This window comes from Macadamia integrifolia, chromosome 11 (genome assembly GCF_013358625.1).
Source record: "Macadamia integrifolia cultivar HAES 741 chromosome 11, SCU_Mint_v3, whole genome shotgun sequence".
Classification (NCBI taxonomy): Eukaryota; Viridiplantae; Streptophyta; class Magnoliopsida; order Proteales; family Proteaceae; genus Macadamia; species Macadamia integrifolia.
The window spans coordinates 30,798,138-30,820,115 of record NC_056567.1 but is presented as its reverse complement, the minus strand read 5'-3'; the positions used below and the strand labels follow the sequence as shown (position 1 = coordinate 30,820,115).

Sequence of the window (21,978 nt, the reverse complement as noted above, 5' to 3'; positions counted from 1 at the left end):
TTTTTTTTTTTTTTTTTTTTTTTAATTGAGAAATTTTGAAAGAATCTATAAGCAATGATAATACACTGCCATGATCAATGAAGAAGATATTTTGGTTTCAAGAGTAGAAACAGTATATAGGGAGGATTAAAGTAATTGCACCACCACTTGCAATTGCATAATTACCCCTAGGTGATGTGATAACTGCTTCATTCTAAAATAATTTACCACAATAATCTTCAACAATAAAAGATATGGTCACTAGTGTTCTCCACTTTTAAGGTTTGATTTGTTCATTTTTAGTTTCATAGTTGAAGGAAATTCTTATAGGTTGAACATATCCAATTCAATAGTCCCTATGAACCATGTGACACACGGTACTACAAACATGGTTCAATCCGTTATCCAGATCAATATCCGAAACTAATTGGATACACATGCACTTGAATCCACATCCAATGCAAACCACTAATAGTATTTGAACCAGACTTGGGATAGAAAAAAAAAAATACACTAAAACAGCTGAATTACTCAAATAAAATGCAATGGAAAACAATAAAGGCCAAAAAGCATACTGAAACCAATGAACTAAAGTAATCTGCATATTCTCGATTTCAAGAGTTTTGTATTAAAAAAATATTTAAGCTGCTTTCTCTCTCCCCTCCCCACCCCCCCCCCCAAAAAAAAGACCCATGCGTGGATTTGAACATGCACGTTTGCAGGTAGATTATAGGCTAAGCAATCTCTTCTACCAAAAAAAAAAGGCTAAGCAATCTCACCTCTGATCGTACATCAACTGCTGGAACACCTCGTCTCTGTAAATCAGTTAAAAACCCAAAGGGAAAAAGGTATATCAAAACTATACTAGAAAAACAAATGCACTAAAACAACTGAAATACTTAAATAAAATGCAATGGAAAATAGAGGCCAAAAAGCATGATGAAACCAATGAACTAAACTAATTGCATATTATCGATTTCAAGACTTTTGTATTAAAAAATATTTTAGCTGCTTTCTCTTTCCCCTCTACGCCCCCACAAAAAAAAATAAAAATAAAAAGTATGCGTGGATTTGAACATGCACGTGTTTGCTAGTAGATTATAGGCTAAGCAATCTCACCTCTGATCGCACATCAACTGCTGGAACACCTCGTCTCTGTAAATCAATTAAAAACCCGAAAGGAAAAAGATATATCAAAACTATACTATTTCTGAATGGATGAAAAAGACAATGTTCATCGACAAATATGGTTCATACCTTCACGTGATCAGTATCTTTAGATGCCTGCACATGATATAAAAGGAAGTTGTTACAGCATGAAATAAAAAATACACACATTATCATTGCAGTTCTCCAGCTCAAGTACAAGTAAAACACATTTATAGATCACCACAACATTATATAATATTAGTATCACCTATATGATTTATGGCTTTATATCGAGCTGACTGGAGGAAAAGGATCCATGTAGCCAACCCCCATGTAGTTGGGATAAGACTGAGTTGAATTATCACCTATATTATGTAAATCATGCTTGGGCTAAACTGCAGATATTCAAAAGGATCCTATTTACCATAAAACAGCACATTAAGTACAGCAGAAAAGATTGCCATTGCCAGCTAATAAAATAAACTCCAGGACATTTGGGGATTCAAAAAGAACTAACCCAGAAGAATCCACTATACCAATATCATGTTGGTATTCAATCCAGTCACTCTTTAAGAATTTTAAGTTGTAGCCAAAGTAGTTCGATTAATTTTTATGAATAAGTAAAAAAGTTGCACAAACGTGTATCTGCAGTTAACTTGATAAGAAAAAGGTGGTCTGCCAGAAGCTAAACTTAAAATATCGGATCTTATCAACAGAATTACAGAGGACAATGGTTAGAAAAAGTGAATATTTGACTTGTCTACAGACTCTACACGGCTGAGAAACTAGAAATAAGCTCAAAAAAACATCCCTGCCATTGTTGTTGTTAATGCAAACCCGAATCCTAGTCAATTACAACTCCATAATACTGTCCTACTACAATAGTTGATCTAGAAAACATTGACAACAACGACAAGTATAGCTTTGAATAGAGTTGAATGGTGAAACAGTATCCATTAATTGACCATTTACTTGAAATTAAGGCTAAGTTGAGTCAAGTTGAGGTGATCTAGAATAGTCCAATGTTTGACCTGCCAATAATTGTTGTAAGCACTAGCCTTAACCAATAATCCATCACAAAATAAGCATTCTTTTATGTAAAATGTATGCCTTACAGTTTACAAAGGATGGAAAAACAAAAATATATCATTTTGATTTTTAAAAAAAAAAAAAATCCAGTAATTATTATAACAAAGCATCAGATGCATGTTGCCCACCCCCTATAATGCCAACTTTGAATAAGGCTTGAATGCTGACAAATGAGGCTTTTCCTTTTTATCTTTGAAATTTAATATATGCAAGTAAGTTCACTGAGTTTACATAGCCAGCCAATTTAGTTAACAATTAGGGTAACCTGAATACCTATGTAGCAGTGCAAATATATCTTCTTAGGTTTTAGGAGCTTTATCAGATTCTTGAATTGTAGACTTAACCCAAGAGCTCAACGATATTCTCTTTCTGTACATCAAATTGTTCGAATAGTTTTATTAAATCAAAATGTGGACGTCTGAAGGACATTCTCCCATATCATTGATGCAACCAGTTAACCTAATTTCAGATTAGGGATCAAAGGTCACATTGGCTGCTCCACAGGCCCAGATCTGAAATATTTTGCCGATAAATTGGAGTTGAAAAGGCTTGCTGGCTTGATGATTTCAGCAGCCTACAATAAGGAAGAAAGAGAGAAAAAAGAGTAGAGAAGAGAAAAACAGAGAAGAGAAGAAATCAGGTCTGGGATACGAATCCAATATGCCAAGCTCAACAACTCAAAACTCTTTAAAAAAACTCGTTCTTCATCCAAATCATCTCCAATTGATAGGGGTGTATTATATATATAATTACCTTCTAAAATTCCTAAATTGACTCATAAAAGAACTCCTAAGCACTCTAACACACTGAATACAGTAATAGCCTGAAAATAGAACTCTATCAAACTATTCAGTATCCTAATTTAACCAAATACTTAACTACTAATCCTGGGTACCCCCGCGGACCTAAAATTTGGGCCTTATAATTGATCTTATTACAAATAAAAAAACTTAAATAAAAGCCCATAACCAAATGCTATCAAAACAGGGCCTAATGTTACACCGTAACTGCATTAATTATAAAATAAAAGTACCAAACAGGGACATATATTCTGTTAAATTTTCTAGGGAAAAAAATTTAACAGCTTTCAGTGGATAGAAAGGTTCACCAAACAAAATTGTAATTTTTTTAAAATATAATGAGAGTAGCAGACAAAAGAAAGTATAGGTCATGCCAAGGGACATATGACTTGCTAAGGGGCTGAAAACGCCAGTTCGTTGGTGATGAGCTATTATATGTGAATTTAGGCCCTTAGTTCTTATGTTTTTAATGCTTGAAATGGAGCTACTTAAGGTGTTTGTTTGCGTTTCAGGTTTTGGATGCATTCTTGTGGAAGAGGAGAATAAGAAGATAGGAGCTTAAAAGAAGAAGATCAAAGGAGAAATCGGAGCTGAAAATCACTCAATTTATTGGAGATATGAGTTGGACCCTTGTGGGCCAGAACAATTAGAGAAGAACCAATGTTGAAGACCTGAAGCCCAAGTTTTATTTTCATACACGTTAGTGGGCCGGACCATTGAGAAGACAAGTGTAAGGGCATGATGGTAATTTTGAAAGTTGAGGAGCTCTCCGAAACATATTGGATATTGGACTTAATTCTCGATTCGGGCCAATCCAGGGTCAGGATGGAAAGATATAGCCAAAAATTAATTCGGACTCAAGTTGGAATGTGAATTGAATTTCTTGGAATTTAATTAATTCAAAAATACTATCCATGTCATCCTCTTCTCCTTTCTCTTACTTGCGTTACTTGTGTTATACTGTCCACCACCTTTCCTCCTAATTTCCTTCACCTTTCTCTAATTACCTCCCATCCATCCCATCTCCTACGGATCCATCTCACGCCCTCTCTCTGACCTCTCACATCCAAACCGTCTCTCATGCAGGATTCCCATCTCCTAAACCACTTCTCTCTCTTCCTACAATCCTTTTCATAATTAACCTTTCCTATTTTGATGGAAATTGGATGCTGGCTGCCGCTGAAGACTAAAACCGTCCCACACCAATCTCATCTATAAATAGAGGGCTTTAAACACTAAAGGGGAGACAGTGGGCAGAATAGAGACAAAAGCAGAATTTTCATCCTAACTAAGTCAGTAGACAGTAATTTCGTTCTCTTCTTTATTAAATTCCTTTAGTTTTTCTTCTTTAAATTATAATATACACTTGGAGTTGGGGACTGAAGATTGAAGTTAGCAGTAGGATTAAAGTTTTACTTTTCCGTTGGATTGTCAAATTTCTCTAACATGGAAGTCTTTCTTCTATTTATTTATTTTCAGCAATTTATTTAATGGCATTGTCATATTCTTCATCGTTTTTGTCTATTGATTGTTATTACATGGCTAACTAAACAACCCATTTGGGGATAGGATGAAACCATGAAAGAGGAAGAGTTGATGATCAAAGCTTATGTGCTGTCATGTGCATAGTCTAGGACATACATTAGATGCCTCTTCATAGTGCATGTCATCCATTGGTTGAACATATGCATTATCGTTGCCATATCTCTTGTGTCTCCTTACATTTTCATGTTTTTATTTGTTAATCATGACATGTTTAATGAACGATAGTCATAGGACATGTTAGCATAGTCCGCCACATATCCTATAGACCTAGGCCATTATTTCATGCATTGAGTTTATGTTTTGTTCATGATTTTAATCTAATTTCATGGTAGAATCTTATTCTCAAGTGGCATCTCTATTCTATTCATCCATATCATTCTTATATTTAAGTTCTAATTGTGTTGGTTAGGTTTCAATTTTAATTTCATTGTGATTGTGAGTTTTTTTTTTTTTTTTTGAATATTATTAATCCCATTGTCTATGTAATTCCCTTCCCTATTTGTGTTAGGCAACAACTTAAGTCCCTAATTTAGGTGTGATTTCATACACCTATTTCTAGTTAAATTTTGCTTGAGTGTGCGCTTTGCCTTATTTAAAAGTGAGAAATCAATCATCTCGACCTCCCTGAGATCGACCCGTGGCTACAGTGATACTGTCACTTGCGGATAATTTTTTTTATCACAAACAGCTAGTTTCATATGGAAGAGGTGAGGATCTTTTTTACAGCTGCAATTGACAATGAGAAAGAATTAAAGGAACAATTAAGCATTTTAGAATTGAACTGAGTCATTTATGTTTATCAAAGAGCTAAACAGAAATTGATTTTCTAGGCTTCGACACACAAGGGCTTCAGACAAGGGGTTTTTTTTTTTTTTTAAATCTTCAGAGAATTTGGCTCTAAGTATATGTAGCCCTTTTCTTGTATAGTAAAATCATTTGGCTGACAAAAAAAGGCAAAAAAACAATAATCCAGTTTAAAACCAAATATATAGAAATATGCGAATCTCTGAATTATGAATGCCGAGAAGAATACGTGTCCAGCTAGTTAGGACTTAGAAGTAAAGTGAGTGAAGGTGTGAAACTGAAGTAAATTCAGCCAACTCTTTTCACTTTACTTGCAACCAAAAATTCCATTAAATTTTCCCTTTTTTCCTTTTCATTTCTTTTCACTTTCACATTACCCAGGAAAATTTTGTTTCGCTTGACTTCTAAGTTCTACACAAAGATGATAAAAGAATTCCAAAAATCCAGGGAATGGGGTGCTGTGGGGAGTAAAGGATTAAAATAGTATGAAGACTGACCTTTATGGCAGAATTTCCCCCTAGGGTTTGGATCCCTTGATGGACAATGAATTCGCTATCAATGACTCCCACCCTTTTTGTTCGATCACCCTGTTGATGCAAGGTAAAGACAGGAGAGACATAAAACCAAAATATGTTTGGTCAAGTTATATAACAGGAGAAAGAAAACAAGAGAGGGAAATATAAAGCAAGGCAATAAAACAACTAACAAAATTTGCATATATTACCAGAAGAGTGACAAGTTTTGTTGTTTTCCCATAGCAGGAGAGAGGATAAAAAGGCACTAAATGGGGTACATTTGACCCATGAGTACATCTCTCTACCCTCCGCGTGTGTGTGTGTATTGAGGGTGCTTGTGTGCTGGGTTGAGGCTTTGAGGGGAGGGGGCTGGAAGCACTAAATAGCATACATTTGGTCTCTCTCTCTCTCCCCCCCCCCTCCTCCGTGTGTGTGTGCTTGTGTGCTGGGTTGGAAGCACTAAATAGCGTACCTTTGATCTCTCTCTCTCTCTCTCTCTCCATTTTGAGAAATGTATCCAACCTATAGCATTCCTATATTCACATTCAATGAGATCTTACAGTTTGCCCAATGTAAGATTTCATATATAATGTCCACCCAATGTAAGATTTCATATATCTTGAGATTCCTTTTATTGGAGGTCGGCTTAATAAATCACATTGTTATGATCTGATCGCTCACGTTAATGCCAGGCTCCAAGGGTGGAAGGTTAAATTTCTTGGTTCTGCAGGGCAGCACACGCTCATTCATTCCACTCTTATGGCTATGTCACAATATTACATATCATGTTTCCAGCTTCTCTTTTCCATCTTGAACAATCTTGAAAGAATCAGTAGGGATTTCTTTTGGTCATCTGGGGATAAAAAGTTAGTCCCAGTTATCAGCTGGAATTCTATATGCAAACCGTAAAAAGCTAGTGGTTAGAATTTCAAATTGTCTATTCATATGAATAAAGCTTTGCTTGCTAGAAAAGTGTGGGAACTACTTCAACCACAGAGAATCCGTTGGGGAAGGTTAATGAAAGGCAAATAATTCCCGGACACTGATTTTCTTCATGCCTCTTGCCCCTTGCAGTTTCATGGGGTTGGAAATTCATTTATTAGGGTCAGTCAATCAACCCATGGATCGACCCATGGATTCCTGGAAGTACACCATCTGCAGCTCCTTACCCCATTTCCCCTCTTGCTCCTAGAGAGTGACATATTTAATCGATGATAGTTCGCACTCATGGAACTCTCACCTGATTAGGCTTTGATTCATTATATGGATGATTCTTAAATATGGAATGCAACTTCAAATGGGAAGTTTTCTGCTGCTTTGGCTAATAAGTCATCTCTTGGTCTTATAAATCCCATTTGGCAGAAGATATGGCATTTACTAGCTGGCTCCCAAGATTAAAATTTTTATATGGAAATTGTTATTTGACCGAGTCCCTCACCTGAGACATCTTTCAAGCTGGGTTTTGACATTGATAGTACTTGTCCTTGACATTGAAGTTTGGAGGCTTCCTCGTTTTGGTAATCGTATGAGCAGATTCTCAACAATTAAGCATTGGATTTAATTTCTTTTGAGCTCTCATGGTTCTCTATCTCAACGAAAGTGGAGAACAGCTCCCATTGCCGGTATGCTTTGGAATATTGGCTTTCTTCAATGATTTGTCTTTTAGAAATGTTTTAAAAAATGCTGGAGTTATTGCTAAGAAAGCTTCACAATTAGCACATGAATACCGTTCTCCTGTCCATGGTTCAAAATTTCGACCATATCACAAGTGCTTGATACAATATACTAGGGTACTTCTAAAAGTCCCCGATTTCGACAGATTTCAACAAATTTCGACCATTTCAACCAACCTGATGGGTTTCACCATTCTGGTCTAACCAACCCTTATAAAAGGGCTTGTTTCATGGGAAACAAACTCATTTTGCAAAAACCGCCTTCTCTACCCCCCCCCCCCAATTTCGACTGTAAGAGGCGGGAAACATAGGAAATCAACCAAGAAATTGAAATTTCTCTTTCAATCGTTCATTCTACACTCGAATCTTATAGAAGCAAAGTACATCTACCTAAGGAAGGGTTTTTGAAGCAAAAAGGAAAAACCCCATTTTCCCCAATTATCATTTTTTTCGTACAATGTACTTGTTAACATAGTAGAATGATTTCAAATTTTATTATTTGTTTTGCATCCTCTGCATTATGTTTTGCTTGTTTTAATCATCTATTTTCCATTTTTAGTTAGTGACTTATATATGTAGTAGTAATATAGCTTCAATCAACGTATGCTAGCAAAGTTGGGTCAACACCACAAGTATCACTTGAGGTTTATTTTCTTCTTTTTTTTTTTTTTTTTTTTTTTTCATGAAACTGATTTTTTAATAGGTTAGAATGGTCAAATAGGCATACACAAAAATTAGACAAAAAAAAAAAACACAGCTTGGGGGTCGAAACCAAGGTTTCCACCCTGGTAGGAAAATTCCCAGGTTTCCACGAAATTTCGATCTTGACCAGGTTTCGACCTTGGTCGAAATGTGAAATTTAAGGTCGAAACCTGAAATTTTGAACCTTGCTCCCATCTCAAACAACACTTTCCCTTGTAATCAGATTTTTATTTCATTGAACCCCATACCTCAAGGCTTAGTTAAAATCAACGTTGATGGTTCAGCACTCGGCTCCACATGGTCTACCGGGCATTGGAGGGTTAATTAGAGATTTTGATGGGAATTTTATTGCTTGTTTTGAGGATTTTGTTGGGAACACATATGCCTACATTGCTGAAGCTCTTGCAGTTCGACAAGCCATGTTGGGGACTCTATCAAAGGGTCTCTCACGAGTGATTTTGGAAAGTGATTGTCTGATGATCCACCTTATTCTCCAAAGGGCTTCTATTAATATTCCTTGGATAATCACCACCATCATGGCTGACTGTTTCAGACTATCAACAAAGTTCTCAGCTATTTCCTTCCATTATGTTTTTCGTCAAACCAATGGTGTTGCGGATAATCTTGCTAGCTTTGGCGGTCAGCAATGTTTCTTTGTGATATGGTCTTTCACCCCTCCGCCTTTTATTTCTCAGTTTTGTCCACAGATTCAACGGGGAGTCTGATGCAGATAAGTCACTTAATGGGTTTATTTTATTGCAAATAAGTCTTGGGTTGGATTATGTATGTGTTGGGCCTTTGATCCCATAGGTTTTATTTGTAATGGACCACTTTAATGGGCCTAAAATATGGGTAGAAAGTGAAAAAACGGGATTTAATTTATTAGTTTAGTTAGAGTCCTATTTTGAGTCTATATTCTTTGTTATTTCAGTTTCCTAGTCAGTTTATGTTTCCCAATTAGTTAAAGATTGGGTTAGGCCTTTCCTTTTTATTGTTTGAGTCAGTTTTGAATCTTCTATATAAGTTTGTAAGATGCTACAACATTGAACACGAATTTGATTGAATAAAAAAATAAAAAAAATAAAAAGCTTTGTGTTGGAGAACTATGAGATGCAGTGTTGTGGGAGACAACTTGGGTGAGATTCCCTAGGGAAGAGAGAGATACTCGACCCAACCTATTCCCCTACCCCCATTCTTTCCTTCATTCTCTTATTTCTATTTCGTTCATACTATCTGTCATACTATCTTATGTTTATTGAATTTACTAAAGATCCTACTTGGGATTGGATCACTTGTGAAGTAATCTTACATTAAATTCACTTTCCCACGTTATGTAAACCAGGGTTCTCCCTCTAATTAATATATTTCTTTACCACAAAAGAAAAAAAAATCTATATATATATATATATACCCATTTATATGCTATTTAAGAGCTTTCAGTTGCTACAATTAGGGAAACTAACAAACTTTTTCAGAAGAATAGTACTAAAAACAGAGGGAACAGTAGAGATCTCTTCAACCAGATATGGTGAAATATATAAACTAGACGTCAAAAATCAAGGGTCAGGGTCAGAATTCACATACACTATATATCTGCATGGTGTCAGAATTCGTATATAATAACTATATAATGGAAAGGTTAAATTATTCTATGGAATTGAAATGTGTCTCCATTACAACCTGTTCAGGATATGCTTTGAAAACCACAATGTCAAAAAATAAGCCTTAAACCGATAAATCAAAGTCTGTACACTTATTTAGATAAACAAAAAATTTGACTGAGCAAGTTAGGTATAAAAATAATTAAGGAAAAGACAGCTGAAGTACACAGACAGAATAAAACAGGCACAGAAAATGGTAATCTTGGGGATATTACATCCAAGACCAGGTGCAATATATCTGTGAAGCAAATCTCACCTGAGCACAGTAACCAAGTTTCATATCCATTCCCCAACCGTGAATAAGATCATTCTGCCAAATCCAAACAGTAACATAACCATAAGCAAGCAACTCCATCATGAAGAAACAAATACAAGATTATTTAATGCAATATGACTGATTAATATAACGGAAATTGATATTTAAAAAGAATGATATTATGTGGTTTTGGTCCTCCAGGTGAAGACCCTTTTTTTCACCTACAAAGTTTTGAGATTTCAATAAAATCCTTAGCAAATGTTTCCTTGGTAGGCAAACCAGGTAAGGAAGTTCTTGGGACTGGAACATCTAATTCCACCATGTAGAAGGATCAAATGGTAACACTAGTGGTTGGATAACCCTAGGAGATGGTTTGGATAGACCACATGTCAAATTACAGACCCAAATTTCAATCATTTACCACCCATGTATGTCCATGCACCTCTTCAGTAGTTCCTTGCACCATGTCAAATCCTAGATTTTTCAATGATCTGTTTCGCCACATGGCCAACTCCACTGAGCTGAAACTTGACATGTGAGCAGGGGACTTGAGATCTACCTGTTCACAAAATTCAGCCCAATTCAATCTGCCACGTGGCAGAAGTAGGCACCAGACCAGAAAACCTTCTCCCAAAGTCATTTTTCAAAGTATACAATTTTTTGGGATTTTTTTGAAGATTACTGTTTACCCCAAATTTACATAGATGTATTTTTATATGATTTTCAATATTTTGTATTAAAATATTAAAATACCCAATAAAGAGAGATTTCATGAATATTAGATAACAAATGACAATCCAATTTTTGTGATCAACTGATAACAACGATCCAATAATACAGTAGATGATTAATACTGCCTAGTTGTAGTAGTATGTACGGTGTGATTTCTATTCTTTTCTCAGAGTAGTAGTAGTAGTAGTAGTTTGTACTTTGTGATTTCTGTTCTTTTCTCTGCATATATGAGAATTAATTTTTCACCCAAAAAATAATTGGAGGCAAATAGAGTCAAAATAGTAATAAAGTCCAACAATAATTCAATAAAACTATTAATTTTTTCCCAAAAACAACAACAACAAACTCAGCCTTATCCCAACTTAATAGGGTCAGCTACATGGATCGAGACAAAACGAAGTAGGTAAAAACCGAGGTCTAAACAGAAAAGGGGGGATGAAGAGATGAGAAATGAAAATGAAGAAGGAAAAAAGAAAGATGAAGACAAGAGGAAATTAAGAGGAAAGAGCACAGCAAGACAAGAGAATCTCAGCTCAATGGGGTCGGCTACATAGACCATTGCTCTCCAATAGGCTCTATCCGAGGTCATACTGGGTACAAGATCCAAACTATGCATGTCATTCCTCACAACTTCTAATATGGTCATTTGAGGCCTGTCCCTAGATCTTTTAGCTCCTTCAATCGGAATCACACCACTCCTTATGGGGAATCCCTAGGCCTCTGTTGAACATGACCGTACTACCTCAAACAACTTTCTCGGAGCTTATCGTTGATCGGGAAACTCCCAAATCAGCTCTAATGATTAATATGTTCATTTTATACTTTATTCTTCTTAGTTTTTCCCAAAAAAAAAAAAAAGAGGGGGAAAAGAAAACAAAGAGAAGCCTAAAAGTATGAAGAAGACAAACAAAAAACCAGGGTAGAAGTTGTAAAACAAAAGACCACACAGTATTAGTGCCTTTAGCTGGTAAAGACCACTAACCAAAACTTGGAAAGAATGCCCCTCTTTTTTTTTTTTTTTTTTTTAAAGAAGCCATAACGTCACAATTATGACATGTTCCATGGTCCAACAACAGAATAGGTTTAACAGAAATTTTGTCACTTTATTAATACTTTGATAAAGAAATTAACTAAATACTTGGGACAATTCATTTTACCTGGATAAGATGCCAAGCACAACGCCAAGCAGATCTTGAAAACACTGGGGCCATACCCTCCACAAATCTATAAATTGAAAATACAACCACTATCATTATAGCCATACAGAGCAAGTATGGAAGGACTAACTTTATGGCATTAGTCTTGTAAGCAGGCACATAAGATCTTAGATTGCTTCTTTAATGGTAAGCACACCTTCATTCTGTTTTGCAGCTCTATGGTCAAAAAAATGAAAAACTGAAAATGTTACAGGTGGAAAATAAAACTGTAAGAAAGCACAATAACATACCCGGTGCAAGGTGGTTCATTACTTGTATCTGAACACTTCACACTGCCACGAGTGTCATAGACTCTTCTGCATAAAGCAAACAGAATATGTTGCTATCAGCAGACATGTCAGACATAAGGATGTTTACAGCACTCATACTTTAAGAGGAATTCCATTCACCTATGGACCTTCTTCCTTCTTTTCCGGATGGTAATTCTATGATGTATCCCTGTAGAATTAGGGTCCAAAGCCGGCTGAGATATCTCTAGTCCTTCTGATTTCATAATTTCCAGGTATCTGGAAAGAGAAACCCTTTAGACGAACCAAAACTACACAAATGAGATTTAAAAAAAAAAAAAAAAAAAATCTAGTTTTCACATCAACAAATAGGATGTTTCAAACCTATCAAGTAGACAACTTGATAAACACAGTAAAAAACTCAGCTAAAATTTAATTTAGCCTAGCTTTTGTAATAACAATCTTATCAGCAGAGTAACTAGGGCAGGACAAAGAAATTGACTAAACAGTGTAATCATCATTTTTTGGGAACGGTTGAGGAGACCAAACTGGATTCTGATCAGAATGCTACAAACATGGAATCAGATAATATTTGGAAGACATGCAATCATCTAACATGGAAATAAAAATGTAAAACATTGTTTACTAATCCAGAAAAAAAGAGGTAAATTACACCTGAGGTTCCTCATGCTGGGGGTATCTACAGCTAGGGTTTTTGATTTTTCTTCATGTTTAAGGTTCCCGAACACAGAAGGACCTAAAACTCTAACATGCACAATTCTAATAGCTAATGAAATTAATGTAGGGCTAGATCTTAGATGGAAATCTACAAACATAACACACAATAGGACATTCCAACACTAACATCAGTACAATGTTTCACCAATATACAGAAACAGAAAGAACAAGATAACTGCCAGATAATTAACACTTTAAACCAAAAGGTTAACAGCACCTTAGATTAATACCCAGCCACTAAAGAAACAAGATGGGGCAAGGCCTGACCAATCAGCTGACAGAAAATACGCTTTAACCAAGAAAACAGCAAGTTACAGATTTTGCAACTAACACCTCGGATGAAAATGATACTCCAATCGAGGGTAGGACACCTAGGTAGAAATAACTCCTAAAAATCTCAGCATATTGTAATGGCTGGATGTTGAGATGTGAAGGAGCTTCAAAATTAGAAAGTAAATCCAGAATTAGAAAGGTACAGTTCATATCCTTGTCCAGCCATTGGATCAGGCTATATTCACCTATTGAAGGTAGGCTCTACGTAAGATATTTATTGGGTAGAAATTCACTGCAGGAAATCTCCAGAAAAGTTGAGCTGCAGGGTAGAGGATGACTCTCCAAGGGCCTGCTTCAGTTGTAACTGTGTTGGACAGTCTTCTATGAAGAGAACAGCAACACAACAATAGCAACAGTCCTTCGGATTCTCTCAGAAACTTGATAATTGCAGAACAATCAAAATAGAAGCACATACTTGATGGACAAGAAAAGAGAAGAAGATGAAGAGGTCAAACTTCTGCAAAACAGAATACCCCTCCCCCCCTCTCCTCCCGGGGGCCAAAGTTCTGCAACTCCACCCTCACTAAACTTCTGCAACCCCACCCCCACCATTAGCTTCAGCAGCCCCTCAACCACAAAATAGTTATAAGTTTCACCATTCAAAGTTTCAGCAACCCAGCCCCACCATGAGGTTCATCTACTACACTCCAGCTGTTGAAAACTGTTGCGCAGACTACATCAAATTTTCCATCTCTGAAAAGTTATTAGTGAATAAATTTTTTGGTATTCACCATTTCTTGGGTTTTCAAACTATGAAAGAAGGAAAAGGTACAAAAAGGAGGAAGGTTTTTGCAAAGGGGGAAATATGCATTCAAAAAACATTTTAAGGTCATGCACATGGTTGTCAAAGGGCCACCTAGGCATGTAGGTGCTCCTTGCTGGACGATGCCTTGGGTCGCCTAAGTGCAGCACCTAGGTTCCTTCTTAATGCCGCCAAGGCATCCAGACGCCCTCCCAACACCTTGGGTCGCCTAGTCACCTTGACAACTATGGTCATGTGGCTTGACCAGCTAACTTGAACTAATATTGCCGGTTTTGAGCCACAGAAAACATAACATGTGAAAAATTAGGAACCCAGGCATAGATACCCCCAACTTGTGGAACCACAGGTGTAATTTAAGCAAAAAAAGAAGAAAAAAAATTACAATTTAGGGAAGCATTGAACTTAAATTCAAACTAAGAGGAAGAGTTTTGAAACTTCTTACATTATAGGTTAAGTACTTATTACTAAATTTCACTTTGATCAAGCAATATGATCACTGGTAGAGTAGTTCACAAACAAATTACAAATACTACTCTGGGACCTCATCAGAATCTAGAGCTCCAGTCCCCTGATCATGAGGAAGCCTTAATACTTCCAGTTCATTTACCAAGATTTAATACTTTATCAAAAGGCAAACAAAAAGCTTATTCTAACAAAAAGCCCGCTTGATATTTACCTTCCAGGGTGAAAATTTTCTACTCCCAAATCCTCATCCCAGAGAAATATGTAATCATAAATGGAGACAACATCAGGATGTAGAAAACGCTTAGCAAACCACCTGGAATAAAAATTAGAAAAGAAAAAAAAAAAAAGGCTGGTGAGATCTAGTCATTACTATTGTTAGCAAATCAAGTTGGCAAGACCATAGAGCCAGACTACTGCATCCATACCCTGTAGTCAAATGCCAGAGATGTGACCTGTTCTGAAAGCATTATCATAAGAAATCATTGCCTGTGGTTAATTGATCCTCTTCCGTTTACAGGCTAGCGACAGCATTAGTTATCATAGTCCAATTGAAAATGCAGAATTGAGGGGGCGGGGAAGAGAATGGCAATCTGCCTTCTATTATTTGACAAGTTAATCCTTTTATGGGGGAGCCCTTATGGAGATGCCATATTTTAAACCCACACATTGCCTCGGTGCCTCCCCCTCCTGCCAAGATTGTGTGCCATTTTTGTGCCACTAGATGGTCAATCTTGATTGCCTATGAATGAATTATATTGGCTGGCTTAAATCATATTATAGGAGCAAAACACACCACATACAGAAACAGCACATTAAGCTATTGCCTACTTGAGGCCCAGACAACTGAGCAGCCTAAGGGCAAATAGGCGATGCCAGCCACGCAACGTTCAACTAGGGGATTGCCTAGGCTTTCGGGCATGTGCCCATGTAACAGCTTAGGTTTGTTTTTGGCTACACTACTGCCTAATACCTTTGTATTAAATTGATATCTTAAATATACCCACATTCAAGTGCCAATTGAGCAATAAAATTTTGTATGCAAGTATTATGTAGTATATTATTCCCCCAACAACCAGGTGTCTTTTAGACATAGTTTACTAAGTCATCAGTGAAGCCACCTAGGCCATTGGCCAGGTCACCTATGTGTTTTAGCATTTTTCTGCAGTTTTGCCACCAAACAAGATTAGGACTTATAAACACCAATATGGAGAACTTACCATTTTGTTTGGTTAAGAGCAACTATGTGAATGACCTCGTTGTTCCACGCTAAATCCCGCCAACCATCGACATTACCATCATAGTGAAACAGTATAACAGTAAAATTTTCTGCAAAAAACTGATATTCAAAAAAATTAGAGACAAAAAATGCTCTACTCCTAGCTAGGTAGAACAAAAATAAAAACTATACCTTTTGAACAATGGTATTAACATTTTGTTTCTGTTTAATTCCAGCAGGAATTGCCAGTAAGCTCAGATGACTAGGAATATCAACCTGGAAAATGGATGCTGCCATGCATCATTAATAAATATAGTTTACTTGGCGTATAAACAAGTAAAACATTGCTAGAATAACATCTAATAGAAAGGGTAAGAGGTATTGCATCTTTTTAGGGTCAGCAGAAAAACATTGCTAGATAATAACATCTAATAGAAAAGGTAAGAAGAATTGCATCTTTTTAGGGTCAGCAGGGTAACTAAGGTAAAATGCCCAATCCATACACAAAGGGAAGTGTAAATGTTCAAAAATATACAAAGATTCACAGTGTTCGCATTTTAAGTAGTAAGTCACCATCTCACTAAAGAAGCATACTTAATTAACAAATAAACTCCAAAATAATCTACCAAAAACATTTGTATGTACCCGATGTACTACATAGTCTGTTAGCTTCTAGGATAGAAGTCCAAGAGAACAAAGGTTTCCCATTTATCAACCAACTCCTATAAAGTATCAATTTTTCTTCAGAAATGCAAGTGTCTCTTCTTCAACTCTTGAAGCAGCACAAGGAAGTATGTTCAAGTACCGGTTCAGAGCAAGCAAATCACTTGATAGTGGGTGTTTAGGAATATTTTCAAACCTCGTAAAAAATCCTATGTTCTGGTTGTGACTGCTTTGTTATTTTTGTTTTGGGATTTGGAGTGTCTGTGTGCTGCAGGATGGGTGTGCACACCTAGAAGTGCCTATGACAAGAGGTTGGGTGTCTACACGAATGTGTATGTATTTGGGTACAGTGCCAACTATGTTGCCAGCATTAGCATGCAGGACAAAAAAAATAAAAGAATTAGGTTCACTGATTCACCCCCCCCTTAGTGACTGCCACAAATCAACACACCATTCGTCATGCCAAAACCTTATTCCATCAACATTTCCCACTTTGGGACATGCCAAACTGTTGAACTCACCTACAACTTTGTCCCTTCCCTACATTAGAACAATAAGTTTCTGGGATATTGTCACTCTTAGATGTAGACAAATCACATAAATGGAATTCTTTTAGTGGAAATAAGCCTAGGGTTGGGTTTTATACATGTTGGGCCTTTGGTCCAATGGGTTTTCATTGTAATAGGTCACTCTAATGTGCCTACAACATGGGAAGGAGTTAGGAATGTGAGATTAACTTTATTAGTTTAGTTCGAGTCTTATTTCTTTATTTATAGTTGTTATCAAAGTATTTTAAATGGGTTCGATTAAGTCCCTATGAGTCCAACCCTTGTTTTAAGTTGTTTTCCGTTATTTTTGGATGAGGTTAAGTAGCAGTAGACTGACTGCCTCCAAGGTAAGCTATTGGCTGGAAGAGTTTTAGGCATAGTTTGTGATGTAGCAGCGCTCCGATGGATCGGGTTCGACCCTCTATCCTCCCTTCTTCTTTCTTCCTTCTTCCTTCTTCTTTCTTCTCTCTTCTTTCTTCGTTCTTCCTTCTTCTAGTTTCCTTCTGTGAAACTTTCCTCCAGCCAAATAGAATGCACACGAGGCTGGGTCTTGCGCCTACACCGCTGGTACATGTGGATGTCCCCATCAGTTTGTTTCATGTCTTGAGTTTTCTGATTAAGCATATGCAAGGACTATGCTCTGAACACGAATTTGGGTGATGAAGGATTGGATTTTACATTTGATTATGTGGTGATTCAAAATGCTCCATGCTTTGGTGATTTAGTAAGCTCCCTGGTGGTGATTCCAAGGTTGGGTACTGATGGTGATCCCAGCCTTGCAGATCAGGTGATGTTTTTCAAACATATCCTTTCTATCTTTTCTTTCTATTTAGTTTCAGTTTTAAACCACCCCCACCCCGCACCCCCCACGGCCCTTCCCCTCCAAAAAAACACCCTATCTTTCCCATCGAATTCTAGTTTCCTACTTCAACTTGAATCTCTCTAAATCTCCTTGTTTACATCTGATCTCTGAATTCTGAATTCTGATTTCAGTTCACTGCTCTATTATTAATTCTGAACTTCGTGACATTTCAAAATCTAAACTTCCCCATTAATACTGGACATCCTATTGCAACTTGGATTTGTTAAGTCTTCAGATTTATGAATCTAATTTGATTGTTTTCTTTCTACTTTATATTACTGGTTATTCAACTGTTAAGAGCATTAATTGATCACTAGTTTCAACCCCCATTCTGTCCATAGATTTTGCAGTTGTTGAGCTATCCCTCCCCAAGAAGTATTACTACATAATTGAGAATTTAACCCTCAGATTCCAATGACACTTTGCAACACTGTTACTCAGTCCATAAGATCTTCGACCAGAATTTGGGTATAATCATACAAGTCCTCTTTAAGTTATTTAAATTTATCCTATTCTGGTTTCTCTTTTTTCCTGCGACCCAGTCACAAGCTGATCTCCCACTGGCCTTCACTGGTTTGGGGTTACCTCTGAATCATTCCCTCACCCAACATAAAGCACAACTGAAACTTACCTTCGATCACTTCTCTTCCTGAATGTTGGGCTTCAGTTGAGTCAAGTTGGTTCAAACCCCCAAAGACATTTTCTGAAAAATACATTTATCCCTACAAGTTTATGACTATCAACTCCACTCATCCACCTCAATTGACCTTATGCTAGGACACACTATTCCACACCACCAAATGATCATGTTTCTTGTCATTCCCACAGTAGGAAGTCTCATTCTGAATTTTCTGTCTGCAAAACAATTGAAGTCATAAAAGATTATAGGAATTAGGAAATGGAATAAAAGGTTAAAGAAAATTCTACCAACAAGGACCAACTTGCGACTTAGAATAAAGAACCTATATCCTATGAAAGCCTAAGGGAACTTCTCTTAATAAACCACAAGGATGCAACAGTACACATCACACAAATAGATTTTAGTATCCATATACCTGTTATTTAGTGGTCTGTTCCAAACATCAATTGCTTATTAACATAAAAAGCAAATCTAATCCATTCATTTGGACAGGGGTAAAAATGCTGGCACTCAGATAGAAAGAGAGGAGAAACAATGAATTCAAAAAAATCAAAGCCATCCAATAATCAGATTCTAAGATTCCAGCCACTGAAAAACTAGCAGTTTATTAAGAGCAGAATCTACCTTTGACCTGGAATGACTTTTCAACCATAAAGGCTTCAACTCCAGATCTGAGTTTGCTTGAATGATACCATGAGGTAAATAGTCCACATTGACAGAAGCCAATTCAGAATCCTAGATTACACAGCAGAGACTTCTTAGAAAATAATGAAGTTGAAATGTGGATTGCAAAGACATTCAAACTGAAACAAAGACTAAGAAGGTTGCATTATTTTTGTCAGAAGAGCTTGAATCAAGTAAAGGGTATGTCAGAAATGAAAACAGATTTGACAATAAAGGTGCAACAATTAAGATTTTACCTTGGCAGTGCCAAACGGACGAAATCTGTTTTCCATCTGATAGTTTCATAGAATTCCAGTACCAAGCCACCAAAAAATACAGCCATGAGTCCAAGTTCAAGAGAGTTATAAATACCACCCCACCCCCACACCCCCACGCCCCCAAAAAAAAAAAATTTGAAGCTGGATGAATATATAAATATATATATATATATATTTTTTGGGGTAAGGATCCAACTAAAAGACCTTTTTTCACTGCAGAAGATAATCAAAGAATTGATAGTATTCATATACCTCAGCATGTTGATACTGATATGTAGTAGTTCTACACACAATCAACACCATAAGTGTACACACAATTATCATAAAAGGCAGGGGCTTCATCTTAAAGCCATGTGTCCCCTGCAATTAAACCCATTATAAAAACAGAAATCTTAGAAACTAAATCAGACCCATCAAATATCTCATGAGTAAACCTCATATGTTCCTCCCAGGAATAAGGAGAAGGGAAATATTTAAACGGAAATATTTTACCCCATCAAAAGAGACGTTTCTGCTTCTTGACAACCATCTCCAAGGTTTTATCGCCATCATAGACAACCACAGTTTCTACTTTTGCTCAAGCATTCTGTGATTAAAGCATGCAAAACCAATAACGAAATTAGCCACATGCTTAGCATTTTTTATGGTAATCCTGAGCGCTGAATGAAGAATGCTCAGCAGGTGCACTCAGCAACTTTTAGAAACCAAATTAGAAACACGAAAAAAAAAAATTAAAAACTTATTAGAAACCTATGCCATTTTCACAAAGGAGCCATTAGCGGGGTACTGAATCCCAGCTCAAAACATGCAACGGATCACCCAGCTAAATTAGGAAAAAGCAGGAAGCTAATTGAAAGGATTTATTCCCCAAAATGGAAAGGCGCTACTCAGATTGCAAAGCTAAAAGAAAACAAATTAATGGATTAAGAAAAGGACCGGTGAGAACACTAGAAGATTCGATTAACACTAATACCAAAATGCCTCATATCTGGACAAATATGGTGCAAGTTTTTTTTTTTTTAAATAAGGAATATCAAATGAACTAAATAATTAATACACAGAGGAGTAACCACTGTGGTACTCCAGTGTCAGTTACTCCATTTCCCCTTTTCTCTCGGTTAACAGAACAGAAAGGAACGAAACGGGACTTAAGTGCGGAAGGATTTCAATGGTTACTCAACAACCAAAAAAAAAAGTACAATAAATACTGGAATAACCTTTTCCATAACAAATCCGCCATCAAACGGTCTTGTCAATTTGAGTTAGAACTTCTTCAATCCAGAAGAACAGAGAGAGAGAGAGAGAGAGAGAGAGAGAAGCGATAGTAGAAACCGAAAATAAAGGAGTGGGGGTAAAGAGTTGTGGATCCAGTGGCCGGTAATCGAAAAACAAGAGAGAATTTCAAATAAACTGGGTTTACCTTTTCTATGTTCGACTTGGAATGGAAAACTGCCCAGTGCAGAGTGATAAATTCCCAACAGAAGTGAAACCAATGGTTTTCGCCTCCTGAAAAAGAAATATAAATCCCTCTTTTTCCGGCGGATCAAACTAACTACTAAACGGAAATTCTCTCGAAACAGAATCCTTTGCAGCTTCAAAATTCGGTCTATATTCTATACTTTTGGTGATTAAGTGAGAAATTTCACGTCAGCTGACTACAAAATTGGGACGCGATTGCTTTTCTTCCACTCAAATCCCGCCCTGAAATTAAACCAGTAACTGTTCGATACTAATTAACCGAACCTTCAGTGACGAAGATTGAGCAATATATTAACCTTCCTGGTCTGTTAGCGCAAATCTTTCCTTGTAGCTCACTCGATACTATAACGCTCAAAAGCTTCAAGGCCAAACAACTAGATCTTTTGCTTTTTGAAAGATTAAAAACTTCCCTGAATTTGGAAACAATGTCGGTGATCTCTGTGTATATATATATATATATATATATATCTGAACGAAATCCAATCAGACCAGAACAACAACCTCAGGAGGAGAAACAAACAGCTAGATGATCCTCGAAGATTGGAAGATTGTATCACCAGCTTCCTTCTTCATCACTGGGATGCTTGTTGGCTTTTTGACGAGATTCTATCTCTGCAACCAAGAAGAAAACCAAAGGAAGGGGAAGGGGAAGGGGAAGGGGAAGAGAGGTCTCTCTCTATCCGCTTCTCTTTCTCTTCCCTCATTTAAAGAGAGGAGTTGACACACGTAAGGGTGAGATGTGCCAAGTGTTACGGGGAAACTGCATGAGCTTTTGTTTCTGCGACTGACGAATACCAAATACCAACTGATCCATCCATGTATCTGTATGTCGTGGGCAGTTGAGAGTATTGAGAGTTTGAGACCTTTGAGTGTCCTCGGGGGGACCCCTCCCCCTCCCTGGGACCCTGACTGACTCCCCTCATTATAATCGAAAAGCTACGACCTTTTGCTTCAACCGGAATCTTCTATTACGGTGTAACG

The 21,978-nt window shown here is 36.9% G+C and overlaps 1 protein-coding gene across 4 annotated transcripts in view; it reads right to left on the bottom strand.

Moving 5' to 3' along the window:
• Window positions 1-21,758, bottom strand: part of LOC122093867 — a 23,353-nt gene extending 1,595 nt beyond the window's left edge. Inside the window, exons 1-16 of one of the 4 annotated variants that reach the window (XM_042664412.1) lie at window positions 21,499-21,758; window positions 20,011-20,104; window positions 19,771-19,878; window positions 19,498-19,533; window positions 19,202-19,312; window positions 16,057-16,140; window positions 15,866-15,984; window positions 14,860-14,961; window positions 12,512-12,643; window positions 12,353-12,418; window positions 12,063-12,129; window positions 10,174-10,227; window positions 5,864-5,953; window positions 1,237-1,263; window positions 1,099-1,134; window positions 759-794 (exon numbers count right to left, since the gene is read on the bottom strand). In XM_042664412.1, coding sequence (XP_042520346.1) covers window positions 759-794; window positions 1,099-1,134; window positions 1,237-1,263; window positions 5,864-5,953; window positions 10,174-10,227; window positions 12,063-12,129; window positions 12,353-12,418; window positions 12,512-12,643; window positions 14,860-14,961; window positions 15,866-15,984; window positions 16,057-16,140; window positions 19,202-19,312; window positions 19,498-19,533; window positions 19,771-19,878; window positions 20,011-20,070 — 1,128 coding nt within the window. In that variant the 5' untranslated portion in view covers window positions 20,071-20,104; window positions 21,499-21,758. Of the gene's footprint in view, window positions 1-758; window positions 795-1,098; window positions 1,135-1,236; window positions 1,264-5,863; window positions 5,954-10,173; window positions 10,228-12,062; window positions 12,130-12,352; window positions 12,419-12,511; window positions 12,644-14,859; window positions 14,962-15,865; window positions 15,985-16,056; window positions 16,141-19,201; window positions 19,313-19,497; window positions 19,534-19,770; window positions 19,879-20,010; window positions 20,105-20,268; window positions 20,907-20,938 lie in introns of those variants that run through there. The other 3 variants (XM_042664411.1, XM_042664415.1, XM_042664413.1) reach the window with 3 other exon arrangements.
• Between the last annotated feature and the right edge of the window lie 220 nt (window positions 21,759-21,978).